This window comes from Haliotis rubra, unplaced genomic scaffold (genome assembly GCF_003918875.1).
Source record: "Haliotis rubra isolate DU_JTF1 unplaced genomic scaffold, ASM391887v1 Scf478, whole genome shotgun sequence".
Lineage (NCBI taxonomy): Eukaryota > Metazoa > Mollusca > Gastropoda > Lepetellida > Haliotidae > Haliotis > Haliotis rubra.
Window position 1 is genome coordinate 93630 of NW_025767166.1, and position 17204 is coordinate 110833.

The window sequence follows — 17204 nt, forward strand, 5'->3', positions numbered from 1 at the left end:
ATATTGCGAGCAAACGTCCAAGATATGATGACACGTCTGTATCAACCGTGTCACGGAACATGACCACCAGATTCCATCCAGGCACCAGGATCTCATATACAAGCACGCACGCGCGCGCACGCACACGTACACGAACGCACGCACACGCACGCACACACACACACACACACACACACGAATGCATTGTTAAAAATAAAGGTGGTTGTACAACAGTATTACAAACTTCAGCAAAATCACTCTTTATGTAATGAATTCAAACAAAATGAGAAAATAACTTAATTTAACAAAGTCAATTGTTGGGCAGGAGAAAGTATACACCCATAGAGATCGCCCGTTCTGGGGATGGTTTTCCGCCAAATAACGCTGTTATAAGGTGTATGATGTTTAGGACACGTCGTGTTTTCAAATGCATGTTTTCTTTTCCCGGTGATTATATAAAACTTCATTTGTCATTAATAGACGATTTATGCAAACACACTTGAATTCATTATATGCTATTAGTAGGATTGGCTGCAAAGAGAAACAGAATTGTTAAAACAGAAAGTACATGTATCACCTTTAGATCACATCAGCCGTACATACACACACGAGAAGGCAAGTCAAAGTTTTAAAAGTGTTACAAGAATAAGAAACTGACAATTGCAAGAATGTGTTAATATTGGAAACGGTTTTGCTGTAGCGATTGTAAGCGGGCTCTCGACCAAACAATCAAGTGATGAACAATGCTGCTGTTATACAATCACATATGTCGAGCATGTGCAATCATCATTAGAAATTCGACAGTGGGGGCAGGCTCATTGGTCACCTCTACTTCTCATTCAGGAGACTAAATCAATGTATGTATACACTTGACTGCATTCGCAAATCTTTCACAAGGTAAGTAGGTTCTAATACGGTGTATGGACGGAGTAACGGGGAAATCGTATGTGCAACAAGAAAATAGAGGACTTGAGAATTATCTATTCTTATAAAGTACAAAATATTGTGTTACACTGTGTTTCTGTAACACCCAAACTACAAGACCTTTCACATTTGGAACAACTGATACTGTGTATATCTAGGTTCAACTCAAGATGCCTATTGTTAAGACATCATTGCAGTCTTACTTGTCATTTTACTGAATCTTTAACGGAATTCAGTACATTTTTAGAGAAACATATTCATTGTATTTATTTCTGCAAACCACAAAAGAATTACTGATAGTGTATTTATTATATATGAAAGGTTTTGGTGGTTAACAATTATTAATTTTATTCCTCTTGCAAATAGCATGTCACACAGATGATTCCTTATTCTGACGAAAAAAAGCTTCGGAATCATTAACATTTTCGGGATATTTTCTGCAATAATGTCTGAGCAAACAATCGCATGAAACCAAATATGCATGCATCCTAACTTGTTTTGGGTAGTTTATGTCAAGGATACGTCTACATGAAAAGTCCATACACCAGTAAGACAGACGTGTGTACAAGCAGTGTTCCACTGGGTAGGATGCCCATGCCACTATCTATTGGAGGGTTTCCTGCCCAGTATGCTGGTGGCATAGGTTCTGGATCCTCTAACTCCTCAGATGATGGCAAGATGCTTGCCTCGTCCTCCTCTTCGGTTTCCTTTGGTGCAGGGATCTTCGGAAAGAATCTTGTTGCATGCTTCTCTGAAATGTCAGCCTGTGCAGCGAGTGTTGTGAAGATCCTAGCATGCTTCCCAGCGACCTGCGTTTGCGCAGTGGATTTTGGCAAAGGATCTGTAAAAGAGTTTAAAAGGTAGATTGTTCTTATGAAATTTGTTATGACCAGATTTACGATTTTAGTATTTTCGCATTTATTACGTCAATTATCAATCCGACAAACCATCTGATATTCGTGGGTATTTGGTTTACAACTGTTTAAGAGTACGTACAGTCGACAACTGAGATGACTGTTGTCGTAACCTCCGTGTCCTCTGAACACAACATGGGACGATCCGTGAAGCATGCGTGCACCTTGCAGGAGATGACGAACTGTACGGGAATAAAATTAGTGAAGGGAAACAAGAAAGTGAATTTGTGTTTCATAATAACAGTATTAGTGATATGATGGTGTGTGTGGGAGGAAATCCGGACCTAATCCATGTCTCACACCTTTACCAGTTTCGACTACTCAGCGAGCACGGTATGATTAAATACGATTAAATCAGGATTTAACCAAATTCAGGATCAACAAAATATTAGATTCGAAGTCAGGATCATTGCTTTCTGGCTCTCAGCGATATGTCTTATGGACGGTTTAGGTGCATAGTAGATTCCATCCCCTTAGATGTGTACAAGCGGGGTCCTTCTTAACGTGGGTGACCGACGTCAACAGTTCTTCCAGGGGGTTCCGTTCACCAAATCTAGCCCCGTGAACATTCACCAAATCTAGCAATACACTGACCTTGAACATTGATTACTGTTATACAGATAGATCCCATTACCGATACCTAGAAAGAGTCATACAGTGAGTGAGTGAGTGAGTGAGTTTAGTTTTATGCCGCACTCAGCAATATCCCAGCTATATGGCGGCGGTCTGTAAATTATCGAGTCTGGACCAGACAATCCAGTGATCAACAGCATGAGCATCGATCTGCGCAATTGGGAACCGATGACATGTGTCAACCAAGTCAGCGAAACTGACCACCCGATCCCGTTAGTCGCCTCTTACGACAAGCATAGTCGCCTTTTATGGCAAGCACATGGGTTGCTGAAGACCTATTCTATCCCGGATCTTCACGGGTCGAAAGAGTCATACACGACAGACACGCCATTCTACTTCTGTATGAACAACAAAGAGTTGCTATACTTGGTAGGTATTTCAATCCTTACCAAGGTAAAATGCATTTGAAGCGGTGCCTTGAATTCCAGCACAATGCGACCCCTGTGTCTCCTCACGGTGAGTGTATCCTCGCTAGGAATGCTGGAAAATAGTAATAAATATACGTATGAGTGCAATGTACCTCTATATTGACAACCTTAACCAGATAATGGTACTACCTGTTCCATGGTTGCCAACAGTGACGCCTTAACTGAAGAGCGGTTTCAGATCTGTGTTGTTTGACATGTGCTACCTAATTACAGATCAATGGTGACCCACACTGACAACAACAGTCTTACCAGAACAATTATATATCCGCCATGACCCACACTGACAACAACAGTCTTACCAGAACAATTATATATCCGCAATGATCCACACTAACAACAGTCTTACCAGAACAATTATATATCCGCCATGACCCACACTGACAACAATCTTACCAGAACAATTATATATCCGCCATGACCCACACTGACAACAGTCTTACCAGAACAATTATATATCCGCCATGACCCACACTGACAACAACAGTCTTACCAGAACAATTATATATCCGCCATGATCCACACTGACAACAACAGTCTTACCAGAACAAATTATATATCCGCCATGACCCACACTGACAACAACAATCTTACCAGAACAATTATATATCCGCCATGACCCACACTGACAACAACAGTCTTACCAGAACAATAATATATCCGCCATGACCCACACTGACAACAACAGTCTTACCAGAACAATTATATATCCGCCATGATCCACACTGACAACAACAGTCTTACCAGAACAATTATATATCCGCAATGATCCACACTAACAACAACAGTCTTACCAGAACAATTATATATCCGCAATGATCCACACTAACGACAACAGTCTTACCAGAACAATTATATATCCGCCATGACCCACACTGACAACAACAGTCTTACCAGAACAATTATATATCCGCAATGATCCACACTAACAACAACAGTCTTACCAGAACAATTATATATCCGCCATGATCCACACTGACAACAACAGTCTTACCAGAACAATTATATATCCGCCATGACCCACACTGACAACAACAGTCTTACCAGAACAATAATATATCCGCCATGACCCACACTGACAACAACAGTCTTACCAGAACAATTATATATCCGCCATGATCCACACTGACAACAACAGTCTTACCAGAACAATTATATATCCGCCATGACCCACACTGACAACAACAGTCTTACCAGAACAATTATATATCCGCAATGATCCACACTAACAACAACAGTCTTACCAGAACAATTATATATCCGCCATGACCCACACTGACAACAACAGTCTTTACCAGAACAATTATATATCCGCAATGATCCACACTAACAACAACAGTCTTACCAGAACAATTATATATCCGCCATGACCCACACTGACAACAACAGTCTTACCAGAACAATTATATATCCGCCATGACCCACACTGACAACAACAGTCTTACCAGAACAATTATATATCCGCCATGACCCACACTGACAACAACAGTCTTACCAGAACAATTATATATCCGCCATGACCCACACTGACAACAACAGTCTTACCAGAACAATTATATATCCGCCATGACCCACACTGACAACAACAGTCTTACCAGAACAATTATATATCCGCCATGACCCACACTGACAACAACAGTCTTACCAGAACAACTATATATCCGCCATGACCAACACTGACAACAACAGTCTTACCAGAACAATTATATATCCGCCATGACCCACACTGACAACAACAGTCTTACTAGAATAATTATATATCCGCCATGATCTATTTTGACAACAGTGGCCTTATTAGAACAATTACAGATGCGTGGAGGTCCTACATTATCAGGACACAAAATATCCACAAGGACCTCACAAGGCAATTATAGATCCATAATTAGCTATGAACACCAGTACAAAATACAAGGATTTATTATCAGGATATTCAAAGATTTGCAACTGCTCTACTTTGACGGCAGCCTCCCGACACGTACCCATTTCTTAGAAGCTCAACAAAAGGTTTGTCATCGTTCCAAGGGTGTATCCGGCATGTTGTAATATGAATACTCTGGTTCAACTCCGACGTGTTAGGATCTGTTTCCATGGTCATGTGGACCGTCTGATTCCGATAAAGGTCCGGACGGGGCCCGAGGTCTGAGGTCAGGGCAGCTGTTTTCCAAAGTGCCAAGTGCATCACTGGTTTGGTCGGGGGAGGTGTGTGCTCGTCACGTGTGCCTGCGGCTATGGTGGGTGCTGCTGTGGGCGTCAGGTCAGAAACTGGTAACGCCGGTGGTGCTTCCTTCTGGCTTCTGTGAAGACTGGTCTTCTCTTCACTTGGACGCTTACTCTTCTTCCGGCCAGCTGGGACTCCGTGATGTACGGGGTCTTGAGGGGCATCAATGATGAATTCATAAGACAAGTTAAGCATTTCATTAAGTGTCAGTAAAATGTGGACGTCACAATGTGTATGTCAATGCCGAGCGCCAGGCAGGGACCAACAAGGCCGGGGCGCAAACCTCCAAATCCCACGTGGGTTCCAAATTATCCCCCCATTGGCTACTCCTCAGCAGTGTAGATCTTATCTGCCCATGAGTCACAGGACTGTAACGGCTATGGATGCCTGGCAAGAGCCTGATTGGACTCTGGGGATGTCAAAGGTTAAGCTTGGAATTTACTACTAGAACAAACATGTGCCTGATAGTGAATGTCCAACAACCCTTCCCTTCATTTCATGACGACAAACATGTGCCTGATAGTAAATGTCCAACAACCCTTCCCTTCATTTCATGACGACAAAAAGTACAGACTCATGCAGTATTAGCAGGCTTGCTGGTCTCTGCCTTTAGGTGTGCTTTCACTTGTTTCAGTTTTTGGAGAATACCTTGCTTGACTTGCTTGGTCACCAGGTATTTCGATTGTAAAACGAGCACTTCGCTTACTTGGATTCATCTTGTGAGGAAATCAGTATGGTCAGCCAGATAATGAGACATGTCAAGCTTATTCCGATAGAAGGAGTTAATGAAGTGTGATCTGACCCACAAGTTAGCATACTAAAACTAAGCAAGGTTCATTTGAGGCTTTAGGGGTTTGGGTTTTGAAAAGTACAGAATGTTATGTTACTGCATTTTAGAGAATCTTATGTTTTTTTAAAGAATTAAGGACATCAAGGTTTACTATAGAAGATAATTAAATTTGCCTACTCGATGTGTTGATAATAATAACAAGGATACCAAGCCAATGTCACCCCTCTGGGGGGAATCAAGTGTTCCACTCAGTGTCAAGAGTCAAATCAGTGTACAATCCGCACAGCTGGGGGTCAGGGGAGTGGAGGAGGGCATCAGTTTCTCTGACTGCCCGGGAAGAAAGTGAAATATGAAACCATGAATGAAGCTTTAACTTCCACTCAGAGGTCTGTTTCTATGGAAACGCACCTCCCCTGGCCTCCTGACTGATACAGTGGCAAATTCAAATCTAGATTTCAAAAAGAGATTATATATTGTTAAAATGCAGGTTTTGTACACTGTCTGCATCAACACTTTTTGCTGTGTGTCTTCATAACATTACTTGTTTACACTATGGCTTAATTTCATCAAGAACCGGTAAGTCAAGTTTGTGATATTTCATGGAATGTACTTGAATACTGCATTGCTTTGCATTGAAAGACAGCTTTGGAAAGGTATGATCTGTGTATAGGTTTGAACCCCGGCCTTTAAGTCATTGATGCCCTATATTCGAAGATTATGTAAACTTTTAACTGTAGACAAATCATTTCATACGAAGCCGGTAACGGTCTGGCCTATATACCTTGAAAGAGATTTGTTGATAAATTGAAATGAGAACACTTGTCTGAAGTGTATATAAAGATATAAGTGTGCAATATGAAACATAATTTGTCTCTAACAGAACAAAAACTAAACAATAATAACGTGAATCAAAACCCACGGCCACATCCTAGCACGCCCACATCCTCCGCACCTACGCCCTCACATGCGCGCCTGCAGCTTCGCAACAACCCTCCTAAAACCATCTCTTACACACCTACGTGTTAACTCGGGTCAATCTCAATTACGTCTGTGTCGAAACTTTGTTTTTTAAAGTGTTAATATATAGAGAATCTCACCCAAGTGTCTACTGATATCAGTTATATCAACACGAGTTGAAAAAATTACAAATATCCGAGGCTTGGCGAGAGTTGATATATTTGATATCAGGTGAGGTGAGGTGAGGTAAAATGGGGTTTAACGTCGTACTTAAGAATATTTCGCTCATATGACGACGTGCATGCGTGTGTATGTGTGGCTGCTTGTACTAGCCCAGACTGAAGCTGGTTTTATAGTGCTAGCCCACTGAGATACCATGCCGCAGTGAAGCATGAATACCCTACTCTGACACATTATACTGACTCCGAGCCGACCAGTTCTTGTACCCATTAATGCCGAGCGCCAGGCAGGGACCAACAAGTACCATATTTTAACGTACTTGATATCAGAAGCCACGAGGATGAGATTCTATTTATCATAAAAAATCACTCTTCATTAGTTTTCAATAAAAAACTGTACATCTGTGAACACGATACTGCCTTTGGACTTGCAGTGCAGTGATGTCATAGCATTGTGACGTCATCAAGTTCATGACGTCAAAGCATTGTCAGGGTATTGTACAAAATCCACTGTCAAAACGATATCCCTAGGAGGCATGGTTTGATCTCAAACAAGCAATATCTCCAGTGGAACACAGTTTTTAGGTCTTATCAAGTTTTCATTGACACCTTTGCGTGGACAAGCGACAAAGTGTGCATGTAGGGTCATACTAGGTTTGTCTAGTAAGGAATTTTCAGGATGAGTATTTACAGTTTCAAACATCTCGTTGTAAGTGAAATGATATCGAACAGACACAAGTGAAACTATCTGGAAATTCCCGACTAAGCTAGTGACAATATATCAACTCACAGTTGTCAACAGTGTCAACTGGGTTTATGACTACAGTCGTGCTGAGAGTGTCGTCAGTGGTGTCCCTCTTCCTGCGGTAGTTGAATCGGTTCAGACAGGTAGGACTACTTTCCCCCAAGTCACAGGCAACCGCCTTACAGTGGATTCTTATCTACAACAGATGCAGGAATAGCATTGTCATGTTAATCATTGCATTGCCATATCATGTTATGTCAGTTAACGCCATGGCAGTGGACAAATGTCAAATAAAGTCAATGAACATTAATTCACGTGACCATTGTCCACAGCAAAATGCTGAAAGGAAAAGACAAATAAACTATACTCATGCCAATAATGGTTGTCACCCCCTTCAAAAACTTATAATTGGAGGGGTGGGGATTAGGGGTGGGGGGAGGGGGTGACAACCATTATTGGCATGAGTATATAATTATAAATAAATTGCATCTTTCTGCACATGTCGCAGTGGACAATTGCCTCAGCATGTCAATGAACATCCAGCGGACCATTATCAACCTGTAATTATGAGGCGACTAACGGGATCGGGTGGTCAGGCTCGCTGGCTAGATTTACGCATGTCATCGTACCCGAGTTGCGAAGATCTATTTCCAGGCTGTTGATCACAAGACTGTCTGGTCCAGAGTCGATTATTTACAGACCACCGCCATATATCTGGAATGTTGCTGACTGCGGTGTTAAACAGCAACACAGTACAACATGTAAGGAGTAGCACGTTCTCCTAATATTATATGAATATAAAAGTTAACTGCCATACAGCTGATTATGTGTCCTACTTGTAAATGATAACAAAATGTAGTCATATCACCTTGTTGATGACCCCGAACTGGAACACTCTGTACTTGAACCCAAACCTTGTGCGGGATAAGCGGTACCCGACCAGAGTGTTCTCCTCAGCTGTCCTGGAACAAAGATTGGAGACAATCTGTGGACATAGCTGGGCCACAGTACTGCAACCCTTGCCCGAGGAGTACGAAAGAATAATGGTGCAACTTTGGGAGCATAAATAGCGACATTTCTTGTTTTTCAAATATATAATAGGCACATAAAGAAACTCATTCTCTTCCCACAGAGGTTACTTGTCATATCTTCCTACGAACCTCTGTTCTAATACGGCCATATTTCCCGGTTCTCGTAAAATCCCCTAGCGGCAAAAGATCGCAAAACGAATTATCTCCCTTCTTTCTATACAATCAGAACACGTGTTACATCGACTTAGATTCAACTTGACTAACACAAGCAAATGTGGGGCCACAAATATTCCCCATCTGCCGGGGACTTGTGTTGATGTTACACACAAGAAGTTTAATGGCTAGCTTGTCCGTTGTCAACGAGGGCGATGGAGACGCCACTGATCCGCCATAACATGACTGAGTTCTGTCTAGAAGAAACGTTTGCGCATCGTGCAGGGGAAGAAGTTTAGTTTTCCCGAAGCATACGGAAATTACCGAGGCCTTGCGAATGATCACTTTTGAAACAACGTCGCTGATTGCACAATTAAATCTGATTGCCTCCAATCACGAGTCTTGAACGCTCACACCATGAAAGGGCCGTATTAGAACAGAGGTTACGTAGGAAGATATGACAGGAGTAACCTCTGTGGGAAGAGAATGAAAGAAACTGTGCATACAATTTTTTTAGAATCAAAATTTATCAAAACTGTGTAGACACATAAGGATTTAAACTCAGAGATAAGTGACATGTATCCAACATGCATGCACGTGCCACGTTCCGTGACGTCACTGGGTTCGTCCTTGAGACGTGCAATACGTTGTTGCACGTGCATTCCGGGAAAGAGAAACTGAGCAAATGAATGCCACACAATACTGTCACTTTGGAAAGCTAAACCCCTGCCCTTGCGATCTTTCAGAATTTAAACGGCTATTGAAACGCATAGCATGCCAAGGCTCACGTCTGCACAACGTCATGAGGCCATTGGGATGGTCCGTGGGGGAATGTCTCAACGACACGTGGCTGCACATTTCTACTGCCACCGGAACACCATTTCTGCACTAGTGAGACGCTACCAGAACACAAATGACGTCATCAATCGGCCACGTTCTGGACGTCCACGTGTAACAACGCCAAGACAGGACAGATGGATAAGGGTGACCCATCTTCGCCACAGGTTTCAGACTGCAGTGATGACTGCCCAAACCATCGCCGTATCCTCCCCAACACAGTTCGACAGTACATATAAACTTTAATGGAGGGATCATGAGACCATGACAAGTCGGGAGAATTTCAATTGAAAAGTCAATCACAATGACGCCACGAGTCCACAAGCGGGACACGCGTCAAACGACCATGCCACAAGCTCAATAACGGGTATGTCCACCATTGGCATTGAGAACAGCAGTGCATCGACGACGCATAGAGCCTATCAAACCAGCAAGGAAGGCTTTTGGGATGCCACGCCAGATTCTCTCAAGTTCTGTCGCAAGGTCAAGGACATTATCTGGCGGATGAGGAAGACGGCGTAGACGTCAATCCATCTCGTCCCAAACATGCTCTATCGGGGAGAGATCCGGTGAATTTGCAGGCCAATGCAATAAGTCAACGTTGTGGTGTTGCAAGAAATCTATAGCAACCCTTGCCGTATGAGGTCGGGCATTGTCCTGTTGGAATGTTAACCCAGGGCCATGACGTTGCAGGAAAGGAATTGCCACAGGTCGAAGAATCTGATCCCTGTGGCCCACACCAGTTAAGTTGCCCTGAACAATCACCAAAGGAGTTCTTTGGCGTGCTGTTATTCCACCCCAAATCATCACGGAACCACCACCAAAGCGATTTCTCTCCAAGACACAGGCCTGTGCATAACGTTCTCCCACGCGTCTATAGGCACGTTGACGTCCATCACTATGGGAAATGTTAAACCTGGACTCATATGTACAAACAACATTCTCCACCAAAACAAGGGTCTGCGGACATGATTTCGGCACCACATTCGGCGAGCTTGTCGATGACGTTGTGTCAGGATAGGCCGTATGGCGGGACGTCGTGGTCTGATCCCGTGATGACGTAATGTGGCTAGTATATGTGTTTCAACATTTCAAGTTCCCAGTTGTTGTTTCTACTTTCGAAACGTTTTTCGTTATTGCAAGTTTAATGAAGCTACACGAATTTCGAATAAAGAATGTATTTTTAAAAATAGGCCAATAATCAAAAGAACAAGAAAGTTCGTTTAAACAAAAATATTATTGAAAAATATGGAACCATTAAGCTTTCGTAGACGACTTAAACGCCCTGTTCAAGGTCACTAAGGTAAGAATCGTTATCATCGTAAGAGGCAGGTATATCTAGAAGAGTTTTCAGACTTGGAGGCTACCAGATTACAAAAACATACATCTAAATATACAATAGTATTCTAGAGATCAAAACAAACATGCCTTTTCTACTTGTATATTCATACCGTACACGTCGATGCATGTACAAGTGATCAGACAATCCAGACATTATGAGCACCGATCAGCGAGTCTGACCACCAGATTTTAATAATAATAATAAATGCATATTTATAATGCGCCCCTTCAATACCCTAAGGCATGCTCAAAGCGCTACAGAATATTTACATTGGGGTATTTACAGATGAAGTTATACATAATATACTGAGAAAAGTTTGGTTTTAAGTCTGGACTTAAAAATGTCAATTGTGTCAGAGCTTTTAAGGGCACATGGGAGAGAGTTCCAAAGCACAGGTGCAGAGTAAGAGAATGATCGGTGTCCAAAGGATTTCAGTTTGTAGGATTTTGTGTGTTTGAGCGCAAGTTGCGTGCGGGGACATACGGATGTAGGAGTTCAGACAAGTAGGAGGGAGCCAAACATAGATCTAAATATACAATAGTATTCTAGAGTTCAAAACAAACATGCCTTTTCTACTTGCATATTCATACCGTACACGTCGATGCATGTACAAGTGATCAGACAATCCAGACATTATGAGCACCGATCAGCGAGTCTGACCACCCAATCCGGTTAGTCGCCTCTTACGACAAGTATGGGTTGCTGAGGAAATATTCTTTGGTTCCAGCATGCAAATTTATTTTTCTACAACATTGACGTGACGTGTCTGTACAGCGGCTCTACAGTTTGCACAGGGGTTGGCGAAAACAGTGTACATCAAGCTTAAATTGTCTTGTTTATATAACACGTGACTCGGCCACACTACTTACAATTACTCGTAATGTCATTTTATTATGAATGATTGTTACTGGAAATATGTGTTGCATTACGTTGAAAGGCACTCGATATATGGGAGGCAACTCTTGTAGGCTAAATAATGAACCGTACTACATCAAGAGTTATCTCCCCTGGTGTAGCAGACGGCTTCCTTTGTTGACATGGCAGATTTGACAGCAGAAGAGAAAAGAAAGCTGGTTCTAGATGATTTTGAAAGGGGTGTGACTAATGCAAAAGAGATAGCTGGTAGACACGACATTCCTCTGTCTACAGTAGACAGAACTTTGAAGAATATTCAGTCAGGAGTTGAGATTGACAGGGTAGGGGGGCCAAGGAAGTTCGGTCCCACGGATCGCTGGCGACTTGGTCAGATTGTGAGTAGGGGACGTAACTTAGTGAAAAGCTCGGAATTTTCTCACCATTGATGGAAAATGCACAAAAAGAAAGACTGGTGAAAAACTGGTGTCGGGCTCACGGAAATCAAGATTGGGATAATGTTTGTTTTTTTTCCGAAGTGTGTGAAAATTTGGACAAAAGATACCGTGAAACCTATCTACCAACGCCCAAAACAGCCCGAAATTTCACATGTTGGGTGAGATAACACGTGGAGTGACGCCGTTGTGTATTTTCACTGGAAATTTGTCCAAGGAACGATATGTTGACATCTTAAATGATCACCTCCTTCCAACGGCCCGAACACTGTGTGAAAATAATTGGATTTTCCAGCATGATAACGACCCAAAACACACTGTGGGCTACACAAGCCAGTGGTTGTCGGACACAAATGCTCAAGTTTTAAGACTGGCCAAGCTATTGCCCAGATCTGAACCATATTGAGAATGTGTGGGGACTAATGAAGGGCAGAATAAACCAAAAAGGACTGAGAAATATTGAGGAAATGAAGAAAGAAGTGGTCAAATATTGGGATAGGCTGTCACACCGAGAATTTTTTACAGATTATTTTTTGTACATCAAAGTATTGATATAACACTCTTTTGAGTGTCATATACCCTCACCCCAACCCTGAAATCACACCTCAATTAATGACGCAAAGATTGCGGTAAGCCCATCTGACAGATGATCGGTACCAGAATGATACACCTAATTACATATGATTACAACAACCATTAATAAAATTAATTAAAATAAGGAATACAGGGCAGTGACATAGACTACCCCTAACCCCATAAACTGAAGGCATGTTGTGCAACAGCTAACGAACAAAAGACTTAATTAGAAAAAGGATTTCATTCAATCCGCATGACTCCAAAAGACAGGATAGAAAAAATAAAGAAAGTGCATACAAAACAATGAATATGAAATACAGAAACAATCATTGATTGGTGAAGAAAAAAGCGTTATATAAACTATCAACTTTTTTAAAAACATGAAGTTGGTCAAACGTAGCTGGCAAAAAACATCTTTTATACAAAATTGCATAAATGGAGACATTTTACCTTCAGAAAGCAGGAAATTGCATCTGAGAGCATCTAATGTTAAAATATTCACATGGGGGCATGACACACACACACACACACACCCCGCCCCCACTAGATCCTCGGCCACTTCGCGGGCTCGAACGTGGATAGTGCCCCCAGTGCCCCCCTATTAAGAAAGGTTAACCAGTACAAACCATCATACATCAAACCAAAATACTGCTTCACACTCCAACACATCAAGCTTCAACAAAATCTGTATTCACCCCTGAATATCTTACAGTTCATAAGTTTTAATAACCACTAGGAGACGTACCTGTTCCTGATTAGATCGACTGAATGTGTAGGGGGGGTATTCGGTTCTGGAACCACCCAGCAATCTGGTACCACCACTTTCAGATCGTCGTTGTCTGTGATGAGATCCACAGTCACGTTCAAACAGTCGTTTACATGGAGGCGAACTGCACTGCTATAACGCTCGAAGAAATGGTCTGATTTCCACAAATACATCTTGAAACGAAACTTTCCCGTGCCAACAATTACAATGGTTTGTGTGACAATTTCAGCGCCGATGTTCACCTCATGTTCTCTTTCGAAGGCACACATAGCATCCACGACATACGCGCCTCTCCGTGTTATACCATCGCTGTCACTCACTGGACTGTGAATCAACTTGGTGTCGTAGAACAGATGCGTCTCATTTCCCTGAAAGTAAATTTTCAGTAGATTTTACCAATTTGTTTTGGCTTTTCTTTATTTCTTCAAGAATTTTCTGGGACAACATGCTTCATTCAGTGAAGGATAAATGCATTTGAACCTCGAGTTTTGAATGGAAAGACATAACTCCAATTCTCAAATCCTTACTCTGGCTTCATTTACGTATTGCCTTTAAGCTCCTTTGCATTATCTACAAGTGTCTACACAATGTTGTTCCAGCTTATCTCACTGATCTCACAGAATACACCCCAACCAGAACTCTTCGATCCCAGAACCAGTTCCTCTTATCAGTCCCCAACATCCGCTTAACTTCATTTGGCAAGCGATCTTTCCGACATGCAGCTCCATATCTGTGGAACTCTCTACCTGTCAACATTAAACCTTCTGATTCTCTCTCAACTTTTAAATCTTGCTAGAAACCCTATCTATTCAAGAGCACCTGCTACTGAGTCTGACCATACAATGTATATTTTGGTGTATAGTATCCTCTTGTTGTATTGTAGCGCCATGGGTGCACATTATAAATGTCCAAAGTATTATTTCTCAAGAAGAGATAACCTATATGAACCAGCTAAACTGTCATGTGGGAGACTGGAACGAGGTTCGCTTACCGACGTCTTGACACCACATGTATTTAAAGCGATGACAGCCGACACAACTACATCTCCAGATCCAGGGTCGTAATTGTAAGTGTTGATGGGGCAGCCTGGAGCCATGAGAGAGATGTGGGCCGGTGTGAGATCCTTGTCGTTCACCTTGCTGAAATCCACTCTCATGTACGTGTTGTTGCACGAGATGTTCGGGGCATCAGCTGTGGAAGCAATATCTCACTAATACACACGTTTTTATTTCAGGAGCTACACAACAATACACATATAAGCTACAATGATAGTGTGACAGTTACACGTGTGTGTCTGGTGGACTGGCGCTACCCACGGAAAGGCTGTGTATTTTATTAATTTCAGGGTGACAGGTATATATACTCACGTTCAGACACACAGTGTTCAGGGTGACAGGTACATGTACTCACGTTCAGACACACAGTGTTCAGGGTGACAGGTACATATACTTACGTTCAGACACACAGTGTTCAGGGTGACAAGTACATATACTTACGTTCAGACACACAGTGTTCAGGGTGACAGGTACATATACTCACGTTCAGACACACAGTGTTCAGGGTGACGGGTACATTTACTCACGTTCAGACACAGTTTTCAGGGTGACAGGTACATGTACTCACGTTCAGACACAGTGTTCAGGGTGACAGGTATATATACTCACGTTCAGACACACAGTGTTCAGGGTGACAAGTACATCTACTTACGTTCAGACACACAGTGTTCAGGGTGACAGGTACATATACTCACGTTCAGACACACAGCGTTCAGGGTGACGGGTACATGTACTCACGTTCAGACACACAGTGTTCAGGGTGACGGGTACATATACTCACGGTCAGACAGTGTTCAGGGTGACAGGTACATGTACTCACGTTCAGACACAGTGTTCAGGGTGACAGGTATATATACTCACGTTCAGACACACAGTGTTCAGGGTGACCGGTACATGTACTCACGTTCAGACACACAGTGTTCAGGGTGACGGGTACATATACTCACGGTCAGACAGTGTTCAGGGTGACAGGTACATGTACTCACGTTCAGACACAGTGTTCAGGGTGACAGGTATATATACTCACGTTCAGACACACAGTGTTCAGGGTGACCGGTACATGTACTCACGTTCAGACACACAGTGTTCAGGGTGACCAGTACATGTACTTACGTTCAGACACACAGTGTTCAGGGTGACGGGTACATATACTTACGTTTAGACACACAGTGTTCAGGGTGACGGGTACATATACTTACGTTCAGACACACAGTGTTCAGGGTGACGGGTACATATACTTACGTTCAGACACACAGTGTTCAGGGTGACGGGTACATATACTTACGTTTAGACACACAGTGTTCAGGATGACAGGGTACATATACTTACGTTTAGACACACAGTGTTCAGGGTGACGGGTACATATACTTACGTTTAGACACACAGTGTTCAGGGTGACTTACGTTCAGACACACAGTGTTCAGGGTGACGGGTACATATACTTACGTTTAGACACACAGTGTTCAGTGTGACAGGTACATGTACTCACGTTTAGACACACAGTGTTCAGTGTGACGTGTACATATACTTACGTTTAGACACACATTGTTCGGGATGACGGGGTACATATACTTACGTTTAGACACACAGTGTTCAGGGTGACGGGGTACATATACTTACGTTTAGACACACATTGTTCAGGATGACGGGGTACATATACTTACGTTTAGACACACAGTGTTCAGTGTGACGTGTACATATACTTACGTTTAGACACACATTGTTCAGGATCACGGGGTACATATACTTACGTTTAGACACACGGTGTTCAGGGTGACGGGTACAATTACTTACATTCAGACACACAGTGTTCAGGGTGACAGGTACATATACTTACGTTTAGACACACAGTGTTCAGGGTGACGGGTACATATACTTACGTTCAGACACACAGTGTTCAGGGTGACGGGTACATATACTTACGTTTAGACACACAGTGTTCAGTGTGACAGGTACATATACCTACGTTCAGACACACAGTGTTCAGGGTGACGGGTACATATACTTACGTTTAGACAGACATTGTTCAGTGTGACAGGTACATGTACTCACGTTTAGACACACAGTGTTCAGTTTGACGTGTACATGTACTTACATTCAGACACACAGTGTTCAGGGTGACAGGTACATATACTCATGTTCAGACAGTGTTCAGGGTGACAGGTACATATACACACGTTCAGACATGCAGGGTTCAGGGCATGTATATACTCACGTTCAGACAAACTGTTAAGGGTGACAGGTACATGTACTCACGTTCAGTCATGCAGTGTTCAGGGCATATATATACTCACGTTCAGACACACAGTGTTCAGGGTGACAGGTACATATGCTTACGTTCAGACATGCAGTGTTCAGGGCATATATATACTC

The 17204-nt window shown here is 42.5% G+C and overlaps 1 protein-coding gene across 2 annotated transcripts in view; it reads right to left on the reverse strand.

Annotated features, from left to right (window-relative positions):
• Positions 1–223: 223 nt before the first annotated feature.
• Positions 224–17204, reverse strand: part of LOC124290922 — a 31837-nt gene continuing 14856 nt past the window's right edge. For both annotated transcript variants that reach the window (XM_046727764.1, XM_046727762.1), the window contains exons 5-12: positions 14768–14967; positions 13756–14144; positions 8633–8726; positions 7810–7960; positions 4855–5245; positions 2840–2930; positions 1900–1999; positions 224–1744 (exon numbers count right to left, since the gene is read on the reverse strand). In XM_046727764.1, the coding sequence (XP_046583720.1) occupies positions 1428–1744; positions 1900–1999; positions 2840–2930; positions 4855–5245; positions 7810–7960; positions 8633–8726; positions 13756–14144; positions 14768–14967 (1733 nt within the window). In that variant the 3' untranslated portion in view covers positions 224–1427. The remainder of the gene's footprint in view (positions 1745–1899; positions 2000–2839; positions 2931–4854; positions 5246–7809; positions 7961–8632; positions 8727–13755; positions 14145–14767; positions 14968–17204) is intronic.